At 44.4% G+C, this 18,232-nt stretch overlaps 1 protein-coding gene across 2 annotated transcripts in view; it reads right to left on the reverse strand.

The window, feature by feature from the left end:
* fndc3ba (fibronectin type III domain containing 3Ba) overlaps positions 1-18,232 on the reverse strand; it is a 119,879-nt gene that overhangs the window by 35,880 nt on the left and 65,767 nt on the right. For both annotated transcript variants that reach the window (XM_030082029.1, XM_030082030.1), the window contains exons 8-12: positions 6,346-6,404; positions 2,182-2,333; positions 1,618-1,677; positions 1,285-1,423; positions 27-80 (exon numbers count right to left, since the gene is read on the reverse strand). In XM_030082029.1, coding sequence (XP_029937889.1) covers positions 27-80; positions 1,285-1,423; positions 1,618-1,677; positions 2,182-2,333; positions 6,346-6,404 — 464 coding nt within the window. The remainder of the gene's footprint in view (positions 1-26; positions 81-1,284; positions 1,424-1,617; positions 1,678-2,181; positions 2,334-6,345; positions 6,405-18,232) is intronic.

The following is an 18,232-nucleotide window of genomic DNA, read 5'->3' on the forward strand; positions in this document are numbered from 1 at the left end:
GAAGAGAAAGAGAGCGAGAGACTTACCTCATCCCACTCAAGCAGGTAGTTTGTGATTTTGGATCCGTTGTCGCCTGGGGGCTGCGAGCGGCGCAGGACGGACAGGTTGAGCGGAGACAGGGAGACAAGCGAGACGGAGAGAGATGAAGAGATTAGCCGAGGATAAAAGAGTGTGACAGCGAGCAGGAGAAAATACCTGCCATGTTTTTGTGAGTGGCCTCATATCCTGTCTGGGAGACTGATGTCACTCATTATCAGTGACACTTAGTGAGAGTGGATAAAAATTACTTGTGTGGAAAAGGTCAGAGAAGACACGGGGATGTGCCCCGAGGCGGCCTGCAGCTCCGCTGGAATCTGTAATAGCTGCTGCAGGACTGATAAAGTCAGGCTGCTGCACAAACAAGCTGAAACAAACCCCATCCTGTTTGCCTCCATCACAGAGGTAAAGCACCCACATGAACCGAATGCTGGGAACAGCAAACGCCTCATCAAAAGTAACTGAAACTTCAGGACATTAAAGGAACAGTGCACCAAAACTACAAAATAAAGATAATTCTGTAAATCTAAATTGTTTCTGCGGCATTTGGCAAACTGCATCTATTCATTCTTATTCTTATTTGCTGGATGCAGACAGATACTGTATATTTAGTTGGCGTTCTTCTGCAGGAATTAGTTCCCAATAAAACATTTCATCCCTTAGGGCCATAGATTATGCCAGGCATCTGTGTCATTGTTTTTAGAAAGAACTGTCTCTGTAGTTTTGAATAGCCAACCAACCCCGTTGCACTGGGAAACACAAATCACACATGAACTATATTATGTGCATGGACAGCAGTGATGTGCAGGAGTGATGTCATCCAAATCCTCATGTATGCATAAATCATCCACTCGCCACCCTCCCGAATAAATTATTTCCTCCAATCAATGGACCCACACCTGCATGAACACGTTTTAGAGAATGTAATTGATCATTTCCTGATTAATGATGTATTTTTTCACCATCCTGCAATCCATTCGCTAATCAGAACGTTAATTTTCATGAGCGATCCCACCTGATCCGCGTTGCCTGCAAAACGGCCATCTGTGCATCACTAATGCACAGACTGCACTGTGGGTAAGTGGGAAAATATCTTTTTTTTTTTTTTTTTTTGTATTTTGGGTGCACTGTTCCTTTAATGCCAAGACGACTCTTCTTTTAAAATGCTTCAAACGGCGTCTTGCAGTTCAAGATGACATACTGAGTGTGTGCGTGTGTGTGTGCATGTGTGTGTGTGTGTGTCTGTACCTTCCACTGTAGTGAGAGGGTGGTCTTGGTGCGGTGGGACAGTTTTGGGGGGAAGGGGACGTCTGGGACGCTGCTGTGTGTGGTGAACGAGCCGGCCTCTGAACACGAGCCTCGCAGCGAGTTATACAGCGCTGACACCCTGCAACACACACACACACACACACACACAGAAACATTTATGGACACATACAAACGCACAAAAAAGCAATTAATAACTCAAAAATGGGAAAGCCGTCCCTTCATGAATAACAACAGAGATGTGTGGATTTGGCATAAAACAACATAAAAAGACACACGCAACATCCAGACTGACAAGGTTTAGAAAGTCCTTACCGTACGTGGTAGTCTGTCGCTGGCCTTAGGTCTTTCAGATTGTACTCCAACTCATCTCCACTGAAACACACACACACACACACACACAAAGAAGTATTATTTTATTATTTTTGGTATTTTTGTGTGTTTTATCAGAACAAATCTTAAGGACATTTGCTTTCTCCTCACACTAGATTCTAAAAAAAATGGGACTATTTGTCAGAATGTCTACACTAAACTGTGTTAGTTTGAAAACACATCTTTCCCTCTCTGTTTCGGCACACACTAAGCCAAGTGTTGTCCACCTGCGAGCATGGGGCTTTTCAAAAAAACACTCTCCAGAGGATTTGACAACGTTGCAGTGAGGAAGGAGAAACTTGGGGCTTTTTGAAAACCACGTAATCTAAGCTGCAGTCCCAGGGAAAATCCGAGTGTGGTGCGGTGTGGATGGAACACCAGAGCGCCGTTATCAAATTTACCCGGCCTAAATGAACGGGCGGATCCTCACAATGACAAGGACACGACTGGGTTTCGGTGAGAATGAACCCCCAAGACAAGGCAGGTGTTACCGTGTGTGTTCTCTACCTGTATATGAGGCGGTACTTTCCGTCTCTTCCCTTGTCTGAGAGAGAGACCTCGTAGGAGCAGGAGACAGGCATGCCGTTACTATGCCTGTTCACCAGCCCTGCCGGGGGGGCCCAGGACAGCCGCGCAGCCCGCGCCTGCACATTGGACACCTGTAACACACACACAAACACAACACAAGGTACGTTAACGTCCATTGGCAAGAATGGCTTCCAATGCACAAGCCTGTACTGGTGGGCAGTGTAGCTTTTGTTTACCAGTTATGTATACAGTATAATTTAAATTTAGATTTTTAGATCATCTTTTTGGTTAGTTCTATTCTATTCGGTTCTATTCTATTCTATTCCACCTATCATCATACTAACATGTGTCTCCTGTTTGCAAAAGACATCCATCTTCTCTCTATTTCTGCTTCACCAGAGAGTCATTCTGGCTTGGCATTTATGTTTGTTAAGTATACTAACAGTAAGCGTGTGTTTTTAACTTGGCGTGTGTGGTTATAGTGTGTGTGTGTATGTGTGTGAATGTATATCAGGGTCAGGGAATGTGTTGTGTCGGCCATAATCCCAGATTCGGTTGCTCTTTCCGGTTCAGGCGCGTCCACGCCGGGAATAAACAAGAAAACAAATGGGTTTGAAAGACAGGAGGAGGATGCATGTTTGTATGTATGTGTATGTGTGTGTGTGTGTGTGCGTGCGTGTTTGGCCTGTGTGCGCCTGCAAGTGTGTGCATGTTTATGGGAGTTTTAGCTGCGGCACGTGGGTGTGTGCGAGCCGATTTAGCGTGATTTAGCACAGTCTGCCGCCGTTCCAGACACCACATCCACTGAATGGTCGATGGATGTGCCCTGAGGGTACTGCTAACCACAAGCACGCCTCGACTGTCTATGAAGAAGAGACAGAGAGGAGAGGCCGCCAAACACAGGAAGACACGCTGCAGATAGAGGACGCCGGCCACTGCACACTGGCCATTTCAATGAGAATTTCCATCACAATGACTCGGTTTTATGAGCTCAAATCACACGCCTCAAGACGCCCGCTAAGCGTCTCCTGTGGCGATCTTTGTTTAACCCTAAGTGCATTTCGACTCTCCCAATCACAAAAGGAGCCTGACAACTTCTCTTTTTTTTTTGCAGACTGGTCGGCAATAAGGCAAAAATGTAATTGTGGTGCCTCCAGTCTTTTTTACCAAAGGAGTCTGGATGTGAGGTGATGATAAAAGTCACATTGAGAAATGTGCAACGGTTACACTTGGTTCACATCAGAGCCAAAGACGGCTGTCACTCCTCATTTTGGCGCTTAATCCGATCGAGGTCAAACCGATGGTGACTGTAAAAGGCCCCATTCCAGTGAGCGGATGACCTCAGTTGTCTTTAAAACTCTTTCTGAGGCAGCTGATCTCAGAAAGTGATGCATAATTGATTCTTTTGACCGATCACAATGAGCCTCACATGAAAAACAGGTGACGCATGAGATGTCTGTAATTAGCTGACACTTCCATATTGCACAGGTAAGAATCATATTAATTGAGAATGTCATTGGTGGAGGCAATCCCCGATGAAGAAGTCTAATATTCTGGACTGGAGTCTGAATGGGAGGCTTTAACAAGAGCAGCCACTAGTAACACCGTGTCCGCCTCGAGTTATTAAGCATATGAGCCTGGCTGTGTGTGTAGGAACAGGGCAGAACAAGGCAAATGGTCGCTGATGCAGAGTGATACAGGACAAAGTCACTTGTGCAAGTGTTCTCAATCTTGTAAATATGTGCGTTTATGGACACAGAACATGAGCGACTCCAGTTAATAACTGGAGTCGCTATTAACTGGTGTGGTTTGGCCGAGCCCCAAGATGCTAATGTGAACTGGGATAAAAAGAGAGAGAGAGAGAAAGAGAGAGAGAGAGAGAGAGAGAGAGAGATGCAAACCAGAGAGAAAAGGAAAATCAAGAAAAAGTGGAGAAAAAAGAAGAGAAAAAAACAAAGAGAGCGTTTTGAGGTCTCTGACCCTGAGTGAGAGCCAGTGTGTCTGTGTATAATTAGAGCTGATAGACTTGGTGTATTTTAGGCGAAGATTACAAAGGAGAGAAGCAGCATCCATCTTCAGTCTGCCTCTTGTGAATACACTCACTGGCCTCGACACAATTTATATCTGTCCGATTTAACCTTTCTCTCACTCTCTCTCTCTTTCTATCTCTTCCATGCAGTGCGACTACATACAGGCCGTTTGAGGTGAGAGGGGGTTACTAAATCTTATTTCAGTAAAAGTCCCACAAAAAGTAAACTCCACTGCAGAGAGGTACTCATGAGCACATTACTCCATTTCTTCTGTAGTAATTCTCTCTCACTCCCCCGCTGCCTCTCCCAATTCGATTCCGGTCATTTTAGTAAGCTTTATCGGCGTGACGGTAAACAATACATCCAGGGTATAAAGGTATAAAATCAACAGTTTTACATGAAGGGCTCTCTCTGTCTCTCTTGGCTTCTCCACCCTCCCTATCTCTCTCATATAGCTGCACTCTGCCTCCACTCCTGCTATATCTGTATAGTAAATAGCTCCATCTGTCTTCGTGGAGTCGCTGGCACAGAGAGGACTGAAAACTCTGCCGGACTCACCTCTCCTCTGCCCCCCTCTGTCTTTAATCCAGTCCGCTCCTGCCTCCTGTATGCAGGCATTGTAAGGCGAGAGGGAACTGGAGCCAACCGCTACATCTCATCAACGGTCCATGACACATCAACAACAAACACTGACTGACACTGAGGAAGTGACTTACTCCTTCTTTCCCTCGCTGCCCCGCTCCTGTGCGCTCCACTGCATCCTGTCCTGTTTCTGAGAGCGACTCGCTGAAAAACTCACTCTGTCTCAACTGAGAGGACTGCAGGCCTACGGGTCCACTTAGTCACAACAACTATTTGGAAGTGTACATATCCAGCACACCACTTTTTGAACTACTGCTTAAAAGTATAAAATAACAAAAAATATGTAGCAAAAAAAAAAAAAAAAAAAAAAATCATTGAAATGTTATAATAATAATAATAAATAATAATAATAATAATAATAATAATAATAAAAAAATTGTGTATTTCAAATCTTGAAAAATGTTTAAAAATCACTAGTTTGACCTGTGACACTGATCCTGAAAAATCTGAAATTAACACATTTGAATGTGTTTTATTGTCTGATGCACAGTCTGACTTGTGCACATATAAAAAAATAAATAAATAAATAAATACAGTTGAAAAAATGTTAAAAGCCTCTTCATCAGCCAAAGTAGTTATTTTTATTTATTTTTATATTTTTAATTCAGCTTTAGAGGGTTAACAGTGCAGGAAAGCACCGTGGATTACCCACTTCTTTTTTTGCAAAGTCAAACTGGATGGCTCTTAAGTTAGCCTCAGGACTGAGGATAAATGCGGACCCTGAGGCTAAAGCAACAGGGAACCTTGTGAGGCCATGTGAGGCGGAGAGAACAGAGGTCAACAGCTTCATCCACCTCTTTTCTCCTTTTTATCAGTACAGTCATCAACACCTGGAGGGCTTACAACTCTTCACTAACCTCTTCTTTGTGTTTTCTTTCCTTCCCCTCTTGCACCCACACCCTCCGCCCTCTTTCTATACCTCATTTTGTCTCTCTCTCCGCTGCACTCCCTGTCTGTCTCAACCGCTGCTGCAGCCTGACAGATATCAAATGGTCCAATTACACAAGCCACCAACCAGCTGATTTAAGCAGGCCTGAGTTATTCCCCTCCAGCAAACCAGCAAACCATGTCTGCACAGTCCCGGCCCATACATCCACACTACCCTTAGCAATAAAAAAAAAGAAGAAGAAAAAAAATTAAAAAGTGCTGTTTACGCACATATTTTACTGCTTGAGCTCACAGCAGAGCAGTTGGACGCAGTCATGCTGAATGGGACGTGGATGAGTTGATGCTGCCCTCATGTGGCCAGGGTGAGGAGTGCTAACATTATACTCCACTCACCCTTTGACGGTCAGGTACTAAACACAGGTTTTCGGTGCAAGCGTTGCAGGATGGAAATAAACAAATGAGAAGTCTATTTCTAAGGAAGCCCCTGCGTCAGCCTGTGACTGGCTGCGATTATGTTCGCTCTGTGTGCCTGCCTGAGTGAGCATGTGTGTGTATGATTGCGGGTAGAGGTATGCATACCAACCTGTGGTTTGTCAATTGTAGACAGCATGTCTTGAACCCGCTTCCCCTCTGAGTCATGATCTGAGGAGACAGACGGAGAGAGAGAGAGACAGAGAGAGAGAGAGACAGAGAGGGAGAAAATCATTATCAGAAATCACCAAAAAGATGGCAGATTTTTGGCAAAGGTAATCAGCAAAGAGGAAGACACCAAGGACGAAGAAGAAGGGGCCCGTGCCACATCAGTTGAGACACAGCAAACACGCTTTGGAAATGTTATTTACATTTTTGATAGATAGATAGATAGATAGATAGATAGATAGATAGATAGATAGATAGATAGACTTTATTGATCCCAACCAGGGAAATTCTGGTGTTCCAGCAGCAACAGTAGAAACATATAATAAAGTTAAATAAAACAGAATAAAAGCTAAATATATACAATAAAGACTATAAAGGCTAAAAACTAAAAATATACAATAAGGGCTAACCTAAGAAAAAGAGATATGAGATGTGAAATATACAGATGGTAGATATGAGATGTGAAATATACAGATGGTATTTGGTGTGCAAGTCCTGGATTTCCGCAATCCACTCCGACTCCTGACTCTTGCTTTTAAGTAAAAACATTAAAAAGGTGGATTTTGGCCGAGCTGCCGAGAACCGGTCAGACGACTGAAAGAGAAAAAGGCCTTCCATTTCCCACCAGCCTTGTTATTGTGATATCTAACATCTATGGCTGATTGTTCTGTTAGGTCAGCCAAGGTTTGCTTCCAGATTTACAAATTATGGGGTCAGAGATGCACCCTGATCCCCTAAGCAGCAGGAACAAAGTTGATCCTGTTTGTGAGATGCATGGGAGATGACTCGAAAGCGAGCTGTGCCCCTAATTCTGTCTGGTCGTGACAATACTCCATCCTTCTCATAAATCCTAATAAACTGTCATGTGGGGAAAAAAAAAAAAACAACCACTAATAGACTGGGACAGGGTAAAAACAGACTAAACAGTGCGAAAATAGCATGTTGTCTCATACTGTGTGATGCAACACCATTTTCTCCACCAAGCTCATCTCATCAAATCAGGACGAGCACATCACTGTGTACAGCGCATGGAAAAAAAACATCATAAATTACTCCAAGTTCCACAGAAAAAGGATTAGTCACGAATTCCTGACTTAGGGCAAATAAACCACAGATTGCCAAAAATAATGACTCATCCCCACGGTGACTATTCTTTATTTTTCATAGAGAGTATTGATAATCATCTGAGTCATTAGTTCATAGAAACCATTACTCTAATCATCATACTGTATTTTTTTTTTTTTTTTTTTTAATCAAATGTTCCCACACCTGCAAAGCATTACAAGTATGGAGGGATCTGATGTCAGTAGTCTTGTTGTTGTGCTCAAACAACATGGCTTGTTAGGATCACTATATGGAAAACAGTGCTATATACAATGTACTACTATTTAATGCAGTGCAGTAGTCAGATCTTGGATTTCCAACACTTTTTTTTCATCTTTCTCTCCAAAACTCACTCAAATTGAAAGCATGCATTTTGTTTAAAGTCCATCATGTCTATACATTTTTTTTCCCTTTTTCTCTCTGATGACATCATCGATGTGTTTTGGGACATCTTTCTCTTTGGACTTTCTGTTGATGGAGTTTGAGTTTTCTGCAGGCGGCTCTCTTGTCTTTGTCCGTTCCGCCGTGGTGGACCAGCACCGCCCATGCAAACCACCCAGTTTTTCTTTTTTTTTTTTTTTACAAACAAAGTCAATGCTGCTGTCACCAAAAACATAAAAAAAAACATAATTTCTTGAGTTCTTGAGAAGATTTTTGTGAAAAAGACCTACCAAGCGTTCAGAGATTCATCCCTAACCTCTGCTCATAAAAGCCTTTTATGTTTATTCCTCTATTGTGTTACATCAGCTCGTGACGGAAAGTAGCAAAAAAAAAAAAAATACGTGGTGGATTGTTACTTTAATTTGTGTGAGAGGATTTGATGAGTGCAAAAAATATGAAGGTTATGAAATTTATTTAGCACACAGATTTTTATTATGAAGTGGGTGACAACACTAATCGCTCTAGTCAGACTGTACTCTGGGGTGCAGTGGTGCCAGTCTAAGGATGAGTGGGTAGCTGGGGTGACCCATACGGACACACACACACACACACACACACACACACACTCACACACACGCACACATAGACAAAGCATACACACATGCACTTAAACACACACACATGGTCTTGTGGTATGGCATGTCTAATGGTGATTTAGTGGCGGCTGAGGGGTAGAGAGTTGATGTTGTCGGGAAAGAGTGTGTGTGTGTGTGTGTGTGTGTGTGTGTGTGTGTGTGTGTGTGTGTAGGCAATGGAAGTCTTCCCCCCTGTGTGTGTGATCCCCAAAACAGAGGTTTTTCCGACTGGAGGAGGCCTGCTTTCTCCATTTGAGTCTGACCACGGTAAATCACACAGGATGTGTGTGTGTGTGTGTGTGTGTGTGTGTGTGTGTGTGTGTGTGTGTATGTGTGACTGAAGAAGGTCAGCCATATAGCACCTTTGTGAAACCCGGTCTGTTTGATGAGAGTGTTACTTGAGTGCAAGAGGTCTGTAACACACACACACACACACACACACACACACACACACACACACACACACATACACACACAAGCATGCATTCACACGCACACACCTTACACAGTTGTATATAAAGCACTGTTGTGTCATTAAGCATACGCTGTATACTTAGAGCAAGTGATGAATGAGAGATTGTGTGTGTGTGTGTGTGTGTGTGTGTGCACACGTGTGTGTGTCGCTAAGTCGCTCTGACATGTTCTGCGGAGGAGAGGGCCTTACTGTGCCTGGGGGTACAAATTATGAGTCATGGCAACAGTGATGTCATGGAAGCACAACCTCAACTTGACCTCCGTGTGTGTGTGCGCATGTGTATGTGTGTGCGCATGTGTATGTGTGTGCGTCTCAGTGAACGAGCAAGGGAAAGTGTGTGTGTGTGTGTGTGTTTCTCAAAAATCCCAGTGTCAGGTTACAGTGGGTTAGTGATGGGTGATGTGTGAAGGGGAGTTAAGCTACCGTGTGTGTATATGTGTGTGTGTGTGTGTGTGTGTGTGTAGAGTTCAACAGGTGAAATTCACATTCTCCATCACTGCTCGACACACCGGCTCATTATAACACACATACACAGTCTCACAGGCAGACACTAATGCAAGCACCTAAGTCCACATGTACACACACACACACACACACACACATTTCTCCCATATTACTTATTTGGATAAACCAGTGCTTTTCTCCGTTATGGAGTACGTGCAGTCAGTCGGCTGCAGGGCTGACCCAGCTTCCTGCAGCCATCCATCACTGCTGAGAGAAAAAAAGAGAGGATTTCTCGCTTTAACGCTGCCGTCCTGTAGCTGCTTGTCTACTGCGGCGAACACGGCGAACACGGGCGGAGGTGGAATTCCATCAGAGCGCCGCCTCGGCCGTCACGTTCAGCAAACAACAGATGGGAACAGTCAAACAACGGCCGTGGCTGACGAACATCATTTTCTGAGTATACGCCGCTTTTTCGTTCTAAATGCCTAATCTGTCAAATCGCCTTTGTTTGTGAGAGACACAGTTAAAGACCCCAAATCAAAAAATAATTTCCCACTTACCCCCACGGGTGCAATCTATTTACTTGACGCTCACATTTATCCGTTTCCAAAGCCGACCCCGAACATGAACTGTTATTTTCTGTCTCGAAGCTGTAAATATAATACGCTCATAATAAAAAATGTAAAAAAAATTTGGGAAAATGAGAAAGCTCTGACCTTTTGTTTAAGAGTCTAAACGTGTTGCCAAGAGCCGCGCAATTAATCCCAGATCATTTAGATGACAATCACAGCTGCGCTGAACGGTAACAGTCTGAATTTGGATGCGAGGACGGAGATGAAGAAGATCAAGACGATTACACAAACACTCAGCCGTCGACAGAATTGTTATGATATTTCTATAATCATCCAATGGTGTCTCTGCTGGTGAAAACACACTCTGTGAGAAAATAGTTTACACTGACTATAAGCCCTTTATTATACATGGGTGGACTGATGTGGGATTGGAGCAGGTAATCTGATGGGAAATTAACCTGCTGTGACCACATTGCCCTTACACGGCCAAAATACGCAGTTTTTTCTATTACGTTTTGAAAAACGAGCATTTTTTTAAGTCTTAAAGTAAGCACAGCAATGGCGTGCATGTCCATAACCTATCAAAGTATGTGAGTAAGGGCACGAGATAAGTATTAAATTACAATTCTATTAATTTAAAGTATAATCACAGTTAGATTATCAAGGGAATTAATCAGCAATTAATTTTTTATCTTGCATCCCTAATATAGCCTGCACACTGATGTTTTCAGGACAAAATCTGAATTTACAATTTATTTTTAAGATTTAATTTTGAGATCTTTGAGCTCACTGGTTTTAAAAGGGCTGGATCCGACAGTGGGAAGGTTAAAATGGTACTTCAAATAATCCCAGATGAATTATTTGCCCAACCTAGTGGCCGTATTATGTTACAAAATATTTCCAACCCCTAAAAAAAAACGTCATGTAGGCTGAATGGAATGGGGCCGGTGTTTTAGTGGCATGAAAAAAAAAAAAAAAAAAAAAAGTCGGTTAATGTGTTAGACTACGAAATAAACCACAGAGTCGGTTTGGGTCAAAAGAAGGAAAGGAAAAAAAAATCTTAAATTTCAGGCCGTCTGTAATAAAGCTCGAAAAATATTACGGCTTTATCTCACTGCTGAGACTAAGCTGCGGTCGAGCCCAGCTGTTTAAGTGTTTAATATAGAGAACGACCACAGAGAGCTGATGCTGACTGAGCCTCTCTCCCATTGAAGTCAACTCACACACACACACACACACACACACACACACTGAGTTCTGTGTCCTCACTGTCCCCCATCTCTCCTCTTCTCTCTGTTTATGTGCTGCCCACGCACCCTCACTTCCTCTCCTCGTCTGACCTCACATCCTGTCTGTGTCTGACCGTCTGTGTTTGATTATTGAGGACAGCCAGACGGAGCGAGGGAGCGCAACGGACGGCAGGAAAAAGAGAGGAATGAGGAATGGGGAGGGAGAACGGGGAAGGGGGGCGGGGGGGACACAGTGGGCTGAGCCAAAACCAGGCGAGAGGGGGATTTAGAGGAAGAAAGAGAGACACTGAAGGACAGAGTGGAGAGAGAGAGAGACAGAAAAAAGAGAGAGAGAGGAGTCTGGGTAAGAGATTAGGTACGAAAACACAAGGAAATTGAGAGACGGAGAGCGAGCCAAGGATCAACAGAGAGGAGGAGGAGGAAGGCCGGGATGAAAGGAGCGCGGGAGGACAGGAGGGCAGGAGGGCTTAGGGGGATGCGAGGCGGCGATTACACAATCGGGCGTGACATCATCAGTAGGCGCGGAGCAGACGAGCGCCACGGACTAGTAGTAGTTATCGTACTAGAACGGACGTCACCGCTCAGCTTTCCCAAAAGGCGTTGAAACACACGCGAGAAGTCTATCTTTATCTCGGGTGTAAGTCAATGGAGCAAAGTGCTGCGAGGCGCTTCTGGGAAATGCACGCACACACACACACACACACACACACACACACACACACACGTGCATAAACACAAGGAGTGTATTTGCAAATGTGCGTCTGTTTCTCCATCCATCCCATTCCTTTGTCCCCACTTCTCTGTTTCTCTCCCCACGGACAACTTTAACGACATTTTTTTTTTCCTTTATTTTTTTTTTCTGCTTTGTTATTATGCTACACACCTACACACCTAACAGTGTCACTTGCGGATAGATCCGCACTAAAAAAAAAAAAAGGGTGTCTACTTTCGGCGAGGTAGCCTCCGAGTGAATTCCTCCTGCATGACGACCTGTGGCTCTGAGTCCTCATCTGTCTGCGCCGGGACAGAAAAAGACTTTTAAGGCCTGGAGAAAAAAATGTGAAAAATGTGGGAACGACCGCCTGCCCAGCCCCCACTACACACAGATACAAAGCCAAAGTGTGTGTGTGTGTGTGTGTGTGTGTGTGTGTGTGTTGCCCCGGAGGAACAAAGTGAGCAAGGATACCCATCTTTAAGAGCCTCTAATCAAAGAGAACAAAGCAGAGCGAGGTGCACTCAGCTGGAAGGTAGGAGAGGAAGGGAGAGGGGAGCGTACGGAGAGATGAGAGAGAGGAAAAGTGGATACAGACAAAAAGAGAGAGAGAGAGAGAGAGAGATAAAGAGAGAGAAAGAGGGAACAAAGAGAAGGAGGGGAGGTGAGGACAGGGATGAGAAGTGCAGGAGAGGAGGACAGAGGAGGAGAGAGAGGGCGAGGAGAAACAGGGCACAGACCTTGGATTCCACGGTATTATCATCTGCTGCATAGTGAGCATTCCATCTGTTCAACAGCTGGGCTGCGCGCGCACACACACACACACACACACACACACACACACACACACACACACACACGGCAGAGTGGTTGTTGGGACCTGCCTGAAATCGTGGTTGTCATGGTGAAAGTTTGGTTCTCATGGTCAGAGGCCTGTTCGTTTATAAAGGGGATTAGACAGAATGAGAGAGAGAGGGAGAGAAAGAATGGGAGAAAGGGAGAGAGAGAGAGAGAGAGCAAGAAAGAGAAACAGAGCAGGGGAGAGAGAACCCAAGTGAATGTCAAACCACCAGATGCAGAGAAAATGAGAGAGATGGAGAGATAGACATAGAAAGAGAGGGAGAAAAAAGGAGAGAGAGAGATAGAGAGAGAGAGATGGAGAGAGAGAGACTTTGTCCACTGCCACTAAGCGGAGTTAATGTTTCTGCTGCAACACAAGAACTCTCTTTCCACTTTTCCAGGAAGTGTGTGTGCACATGTGCATGTTTGCTGTGTGTGCTTGTGTGTGTGTGTGTGTGTATGTGTGTGTGTGTGTGTGCAGCACAACAACCTGGTTGGAGAATGTGGCATTCTGGGAGAGCCGTTTCTCAGAACCCTGACCCCATCTGACCCTGCTCAGCCCAAAATGTCCTGAAAGAGTGACTGCAGACTCGCAGGCGGGCCGAAAAGACAAATTCACAGAGATGGATGGAGGAGACGTGCAGGCAGGCAGGCAGGCAGAAAGAGAGAGGGAGAGAGAGAGGGAGAGAGAAAGAGAGAGAGCAACAGGGACAGAGAGAGAGAGAGAGAGAGAGAGAGAGAGAGAGAGAGAGAGAGAGAGAGAGAGAGAGAGGAGAAATGGAGAGATGAACAGAGAAGCAGACAGACTGGTGCGGACAAAGAGGAAGACATGAACAGACGATCTCCCTCTGCAGTGAAAAGACAGTTTAAATTTCCTGCGTGTATCATTATCATATTCATGGCGGAATCTATAATTACTGAAAACATGGCTGACATGACGGGGAGCCTATATCTCACGCCAGTCCGAGCATTTCTCAAGATTAACGCCAAGTTTCCCGCAAACCCCGCTGCTTCCTGTCACTTTAAAGAGAGCCTTTAAAGTCGCTGCACGTGATTTTTTTTTTTCCATACGTCTTCTGCTTGTTTCAGCATCTGCCTCTGACATGGTTTGTCCTGTTTACACTCAGCCACCGTCTCCTTGTTTTGTGCCATAAAGCAATTTATAAGATTTCTATATTGCTTTACGGTGATTACTGGATTGATTGATTGATTGATTTTTATTAGTGTGTCATGCAAACAGGTGCCCAGCCCATAAAGGCTTACAAGACACAACCACATAGAAAAACAAACAATAGTCAGAGTCAGATGTCAAAAATCAAATATCCAGAAAAACACGCCTAGCAAACAAGTAATAAGGTCATACAAATGATTCTTTTTTTCTTAATGACCATGCATTTTTTATAAACCTCGCTAAAGCAAATACATCCTTCCTGAATAACCACTCTAGTTTACTTTCATCATTTAGCCAAAACAACTCAGGTTTAACATATTTTTTGAAAAAGAAACTGCCTCTCTTCGTTATACAGAGGACAATGGAACACAAACTGTGTTTCCTGGACTGTTAACTCTTTGGCTCAACAGAGATTCAGATTGATTTCACGATTCATTCGAATTGAACTTGACTTGTCTCTTTGGGACGTTAAAATCGGATTTGGTGAATGATGAGTTGCCTTGAATAAATGACTGATAAAAAAAAAAAAAAAAAAGTTGCCACTCATAATATTGTGTTAGATGACCGCAACTTAGGTTGAATCGATTCCAAGCGTTTTGTATCAATTCGGGCAAAAGTCAGAGCGATTCATTCAATTTGTTTATTCCAGCGGATCGATGCGGCGGGATAGGCCGAATTTATAACGGAGGCATCGACGTAATCTTGGCGAGTGATTCACACACAACGCCCCTGGCTGCCGCTCGTCTCAATCGCGCCTGTGTCTAAACAATGCACTTGTGTTAACATACCACACGTGGTGCCTTTAAGTCCATTCAAAATCTTTTAAGTCTACACGACATCTTGAGCGTTTGATTCCGGCTGCAGCGAGCCCCAGATGGCCGGGGTTTGTGCATTCCTTCAGTCAATTTGTATCAGTCAAACTCAATTTTATTCAGATGAGGCAGTTGGGGGAAAAAAAATAATAAAATAAATAAAACATTATGTAATCCAGATCTCGCAAATGCAGGCCGGACTGGTGCTGCAGTTGGACAGTGTGGCGAGTTTATCGCATGTAACGCCCGGGTCATTCATCTGGATACGGGGAAATATCTGGTGTAGTCATTGTGATGGGCAACAACAGCCTCCCCCTCTAATCCTGCTAGTGCTGTTACAGGATATCAGCAGGGAAGACATTCCTCTGCTGTTAAAGCCATTCCTCTTTCTCTCTTTCTCTCTCTCTCTTCCTTCTCTCTCTGCCTCCCCCTCTTTAATAGCCTTTATTTCGCTTTCTGCCCTTTTTGTTCTTCTCTATGTATATTTCCTTTCCTCTTCTCCTTTGCCTTTTATCTCTTTGTCCTCTTCCTTTTCCTCTTATAGCCCCCCCCCATGACTGCTCAACAGCCATGGCCGTATTTGGGTTTGTGGGAAGGGGGTGGTGGTGGTTGTGTGTGTGTGTGTGTGGGGGGGGGTGAGATTATCGCCATGGCGATCCATGCCAAAACAATCCAGAAAGGGAAGGGTGGGAGCATGTTCACACTTCCAGCCCTGTTACTACGGTTACTGGAGGAGGAGGAGGAAGAGGAGGAGGAGGAGGTGGAGGCAAGGGCTCCATGTTAAAATGAGTTATGACACGGTCAAAGGTCACGTGAGCTAACGCGAGGTGACATCACCACAACATTACAGAGCTTTGTGTGTGTTTTTTTAAGAGTCTCCTCTTACCGCCGTCATTGTTCTAAAACCGTCACTTCACTGGAACCAGGGACTTTATTAGTAGGAAACTCTGTCAGCCTGAAGAAATTACATAAACTGTTACTACTGCCGCTCCACACCCTAGACAGAGACGGAGGACGAAACCAGCATCACAGACACAGGGTCACTGGGTGAGAGCCAATATCACCAACAATTAACACTCCACCAGAGCTGTCCACCTGAAAGAGTTATGAATCTGGAAAAAAAAAATCTGTCTCCTTGGCTTTTACTTGACTCCTTCCCCTCATAATTCTTGATTACGCAAATCTGTTCCTGAGTTCTTACCTACGTTGGAACATCAAGTTCACACCAAGGACTTAACAGCGTCTAGTTAGTTTGCATCCAACTAGCAACTAAATGTGGATGCACTATGAAATTAGCGTCTCTGCATGTAACTGGTGCTATCCAGCGCATACTTGAGGTTGGAGAGGGTCTGCATAGGTGTTGCGTGGCTTCCCAAGAATGTAATCTTGGCATCACGTCTCCGCGAGGTTGCGCACTCTGATTGGTCGATCGTAGCGGGTTATCTGTGGGCAGGAATTCAACGGTACAAGCACATGCAGAAGTATACATGCCTGTGAGGGCTGCCGTGTTGTTATATGTTTACGCGATGTTCATCTGCGAGATGCGCTTCGGTAAGACTGAGCCTCTCTCCGTAACGTAACATGTGATCACATAATGTCAACTGACACGTGTCCAGCCAGCGTCTTCAAATGTGCACACAGGAAGTAGAGAATCGGGGTTTGTTTTGTAACAGCTTGAATTTTTACTGTTTTTACTCTCCTATACTGTGACTATCCCTGTGTGTTCAAGCCCATAGCTCTAACTGCTGTTTACTATGTGCCAGTGTGTTGGGTGTCGAGTTGAGTTATCCTGCATCACAGACGTGCAGCTTGGACTGAGGCAGCTGTAAGTCGTACTCCAACTGTTAATAAGTGGGGCGGACCACCAAGGCGGCTTGACTTGGACTGACAGATAAGTTATTTTCAGACTGTTAACAACTCCAGCTTTGGTACCACTGTATCAGCAACCGCTACTCCTAGTCAAGGGCTTGCATAAATATTTAGGTACACACAGGATCACAGTTTAACTATTTTTCGTGGTGCACAGTAATATATAGTTGCAAGCTGTAACTTAGTAGCTGCTTACAGTGCAGTTGAGCCTGGTTAAGTGCTAGTTTAAGCACAACTGGTGCAGCCCGTCGTTCCTTATCCTTGCACTATTCACGCCACTCTTTGCTTGTAATTTGTTAACCCTTTATAGGGCAAGTGACTATTTTTGGTAATTTCAGAAATTTTACATATCAGGCCCATTCCCTGTCTCAGTTAGTTCAATAATCATTTGGTCTTCACCCAGCCAATCAGCAAAGATCGCTCTACATCCCAGGTCACATGATTGTGGCATTTGACCAATCTCAATGGCTTTGATTTTCTATTACAAAATGAAAATTTAAAAAAAAATTTATAGAAGTCATAAAGTCCTGTTATGTTCTCTAATAACAGTCTAGGGTTGTTTTTTGAATTTCAAAGTATTTCAATGAGTGCCCTATAAAGGGTTAATGTAGGATTTTAAATTATTTCTCTGCCGCACTCATTTAAAATTGCTTTGCAGTGCATTATCCACATTCCTGAGTGTGTCAATGAAATCACTGAGGCTGCGTGTCATAACATTTCAGATATATGACTTTGCAGTTTTCTATTAGGATCCAGGATACTTGCACAATGAGATTTGTCAATAATATGTTTTCCCCCTGCGCTAAATGGATAAGCATGGATATACAGTAGATGTCTATGCAGATTTCCTAAAATGTCAGTGACGCCCTCTCTGTTCTGTGCTTCACACCCCTCTGAACAGAGCCAACATGGTGGACGCAGCAGTCAGAGGGCACATCTGGTTTCTCCTGGAGACACAGCGCTGGGCGATGACGTAGAATCAAGATGGACGAGCTGGGGAGGGCAGGGGAGAGCCGATCCATCTGTTTCTGCTGAAATTCCAGTTTCTCTCTGAGTGAGAGACAGGATCTGTGGTGGTGATGATGCAGAGCCAAGATGGAGGAACAGCAGGGACGGGGCCCACATCTGTTTCTGCTCAGCAAGCAGCTCAGTTCTGAGGAAAAGGCCTGTAGAGCTGGCTTTACTGGGGAACAGACACTTCACTGGCCAAGTCAGCCTGCTGCCTCACTGGCACTGGGGCATTAGCCACACACACACACACACACACACACGCACACACAGCAAGGGCATCAAGGGCAAAGCGTGGGCGGGTGTGTTTGTGTGTGTGTGTGTGTGTGTGTGTGTGTGTGTGTGTGTGTGTGTGTGGTATTCTGGGTTGGAATATGCTTCAACACACTGGGCCAAGCAGTAACTTTGTCGGAATGTTTGTACTCTCTCTCTCTCACTCTGTCTCTCTTTCTCTTTCTTTCTATTTGTCTCTTGCTTTTTTGGTGATCCAGGACTCTGAGCTCCAGTTCATCTCCTCCTCTTTACAAACCTTTAATCTCTCTCTCTCCTCTCCTCTCT

Source organism: Myripristis murdjan, chromosome 22, assembly GCF_902150065.1.
Source record: "Myripristis murdjan chromosome 22, fMyrMur1.1, whole genome shotgun sequence".
Classification (NCBI taxonomy): Eukaryota; Metazoa; Chordata; class Actinopteri; order Holocentriformes; family Holocentridae; genus Myripristis; species Myripristis murdjan.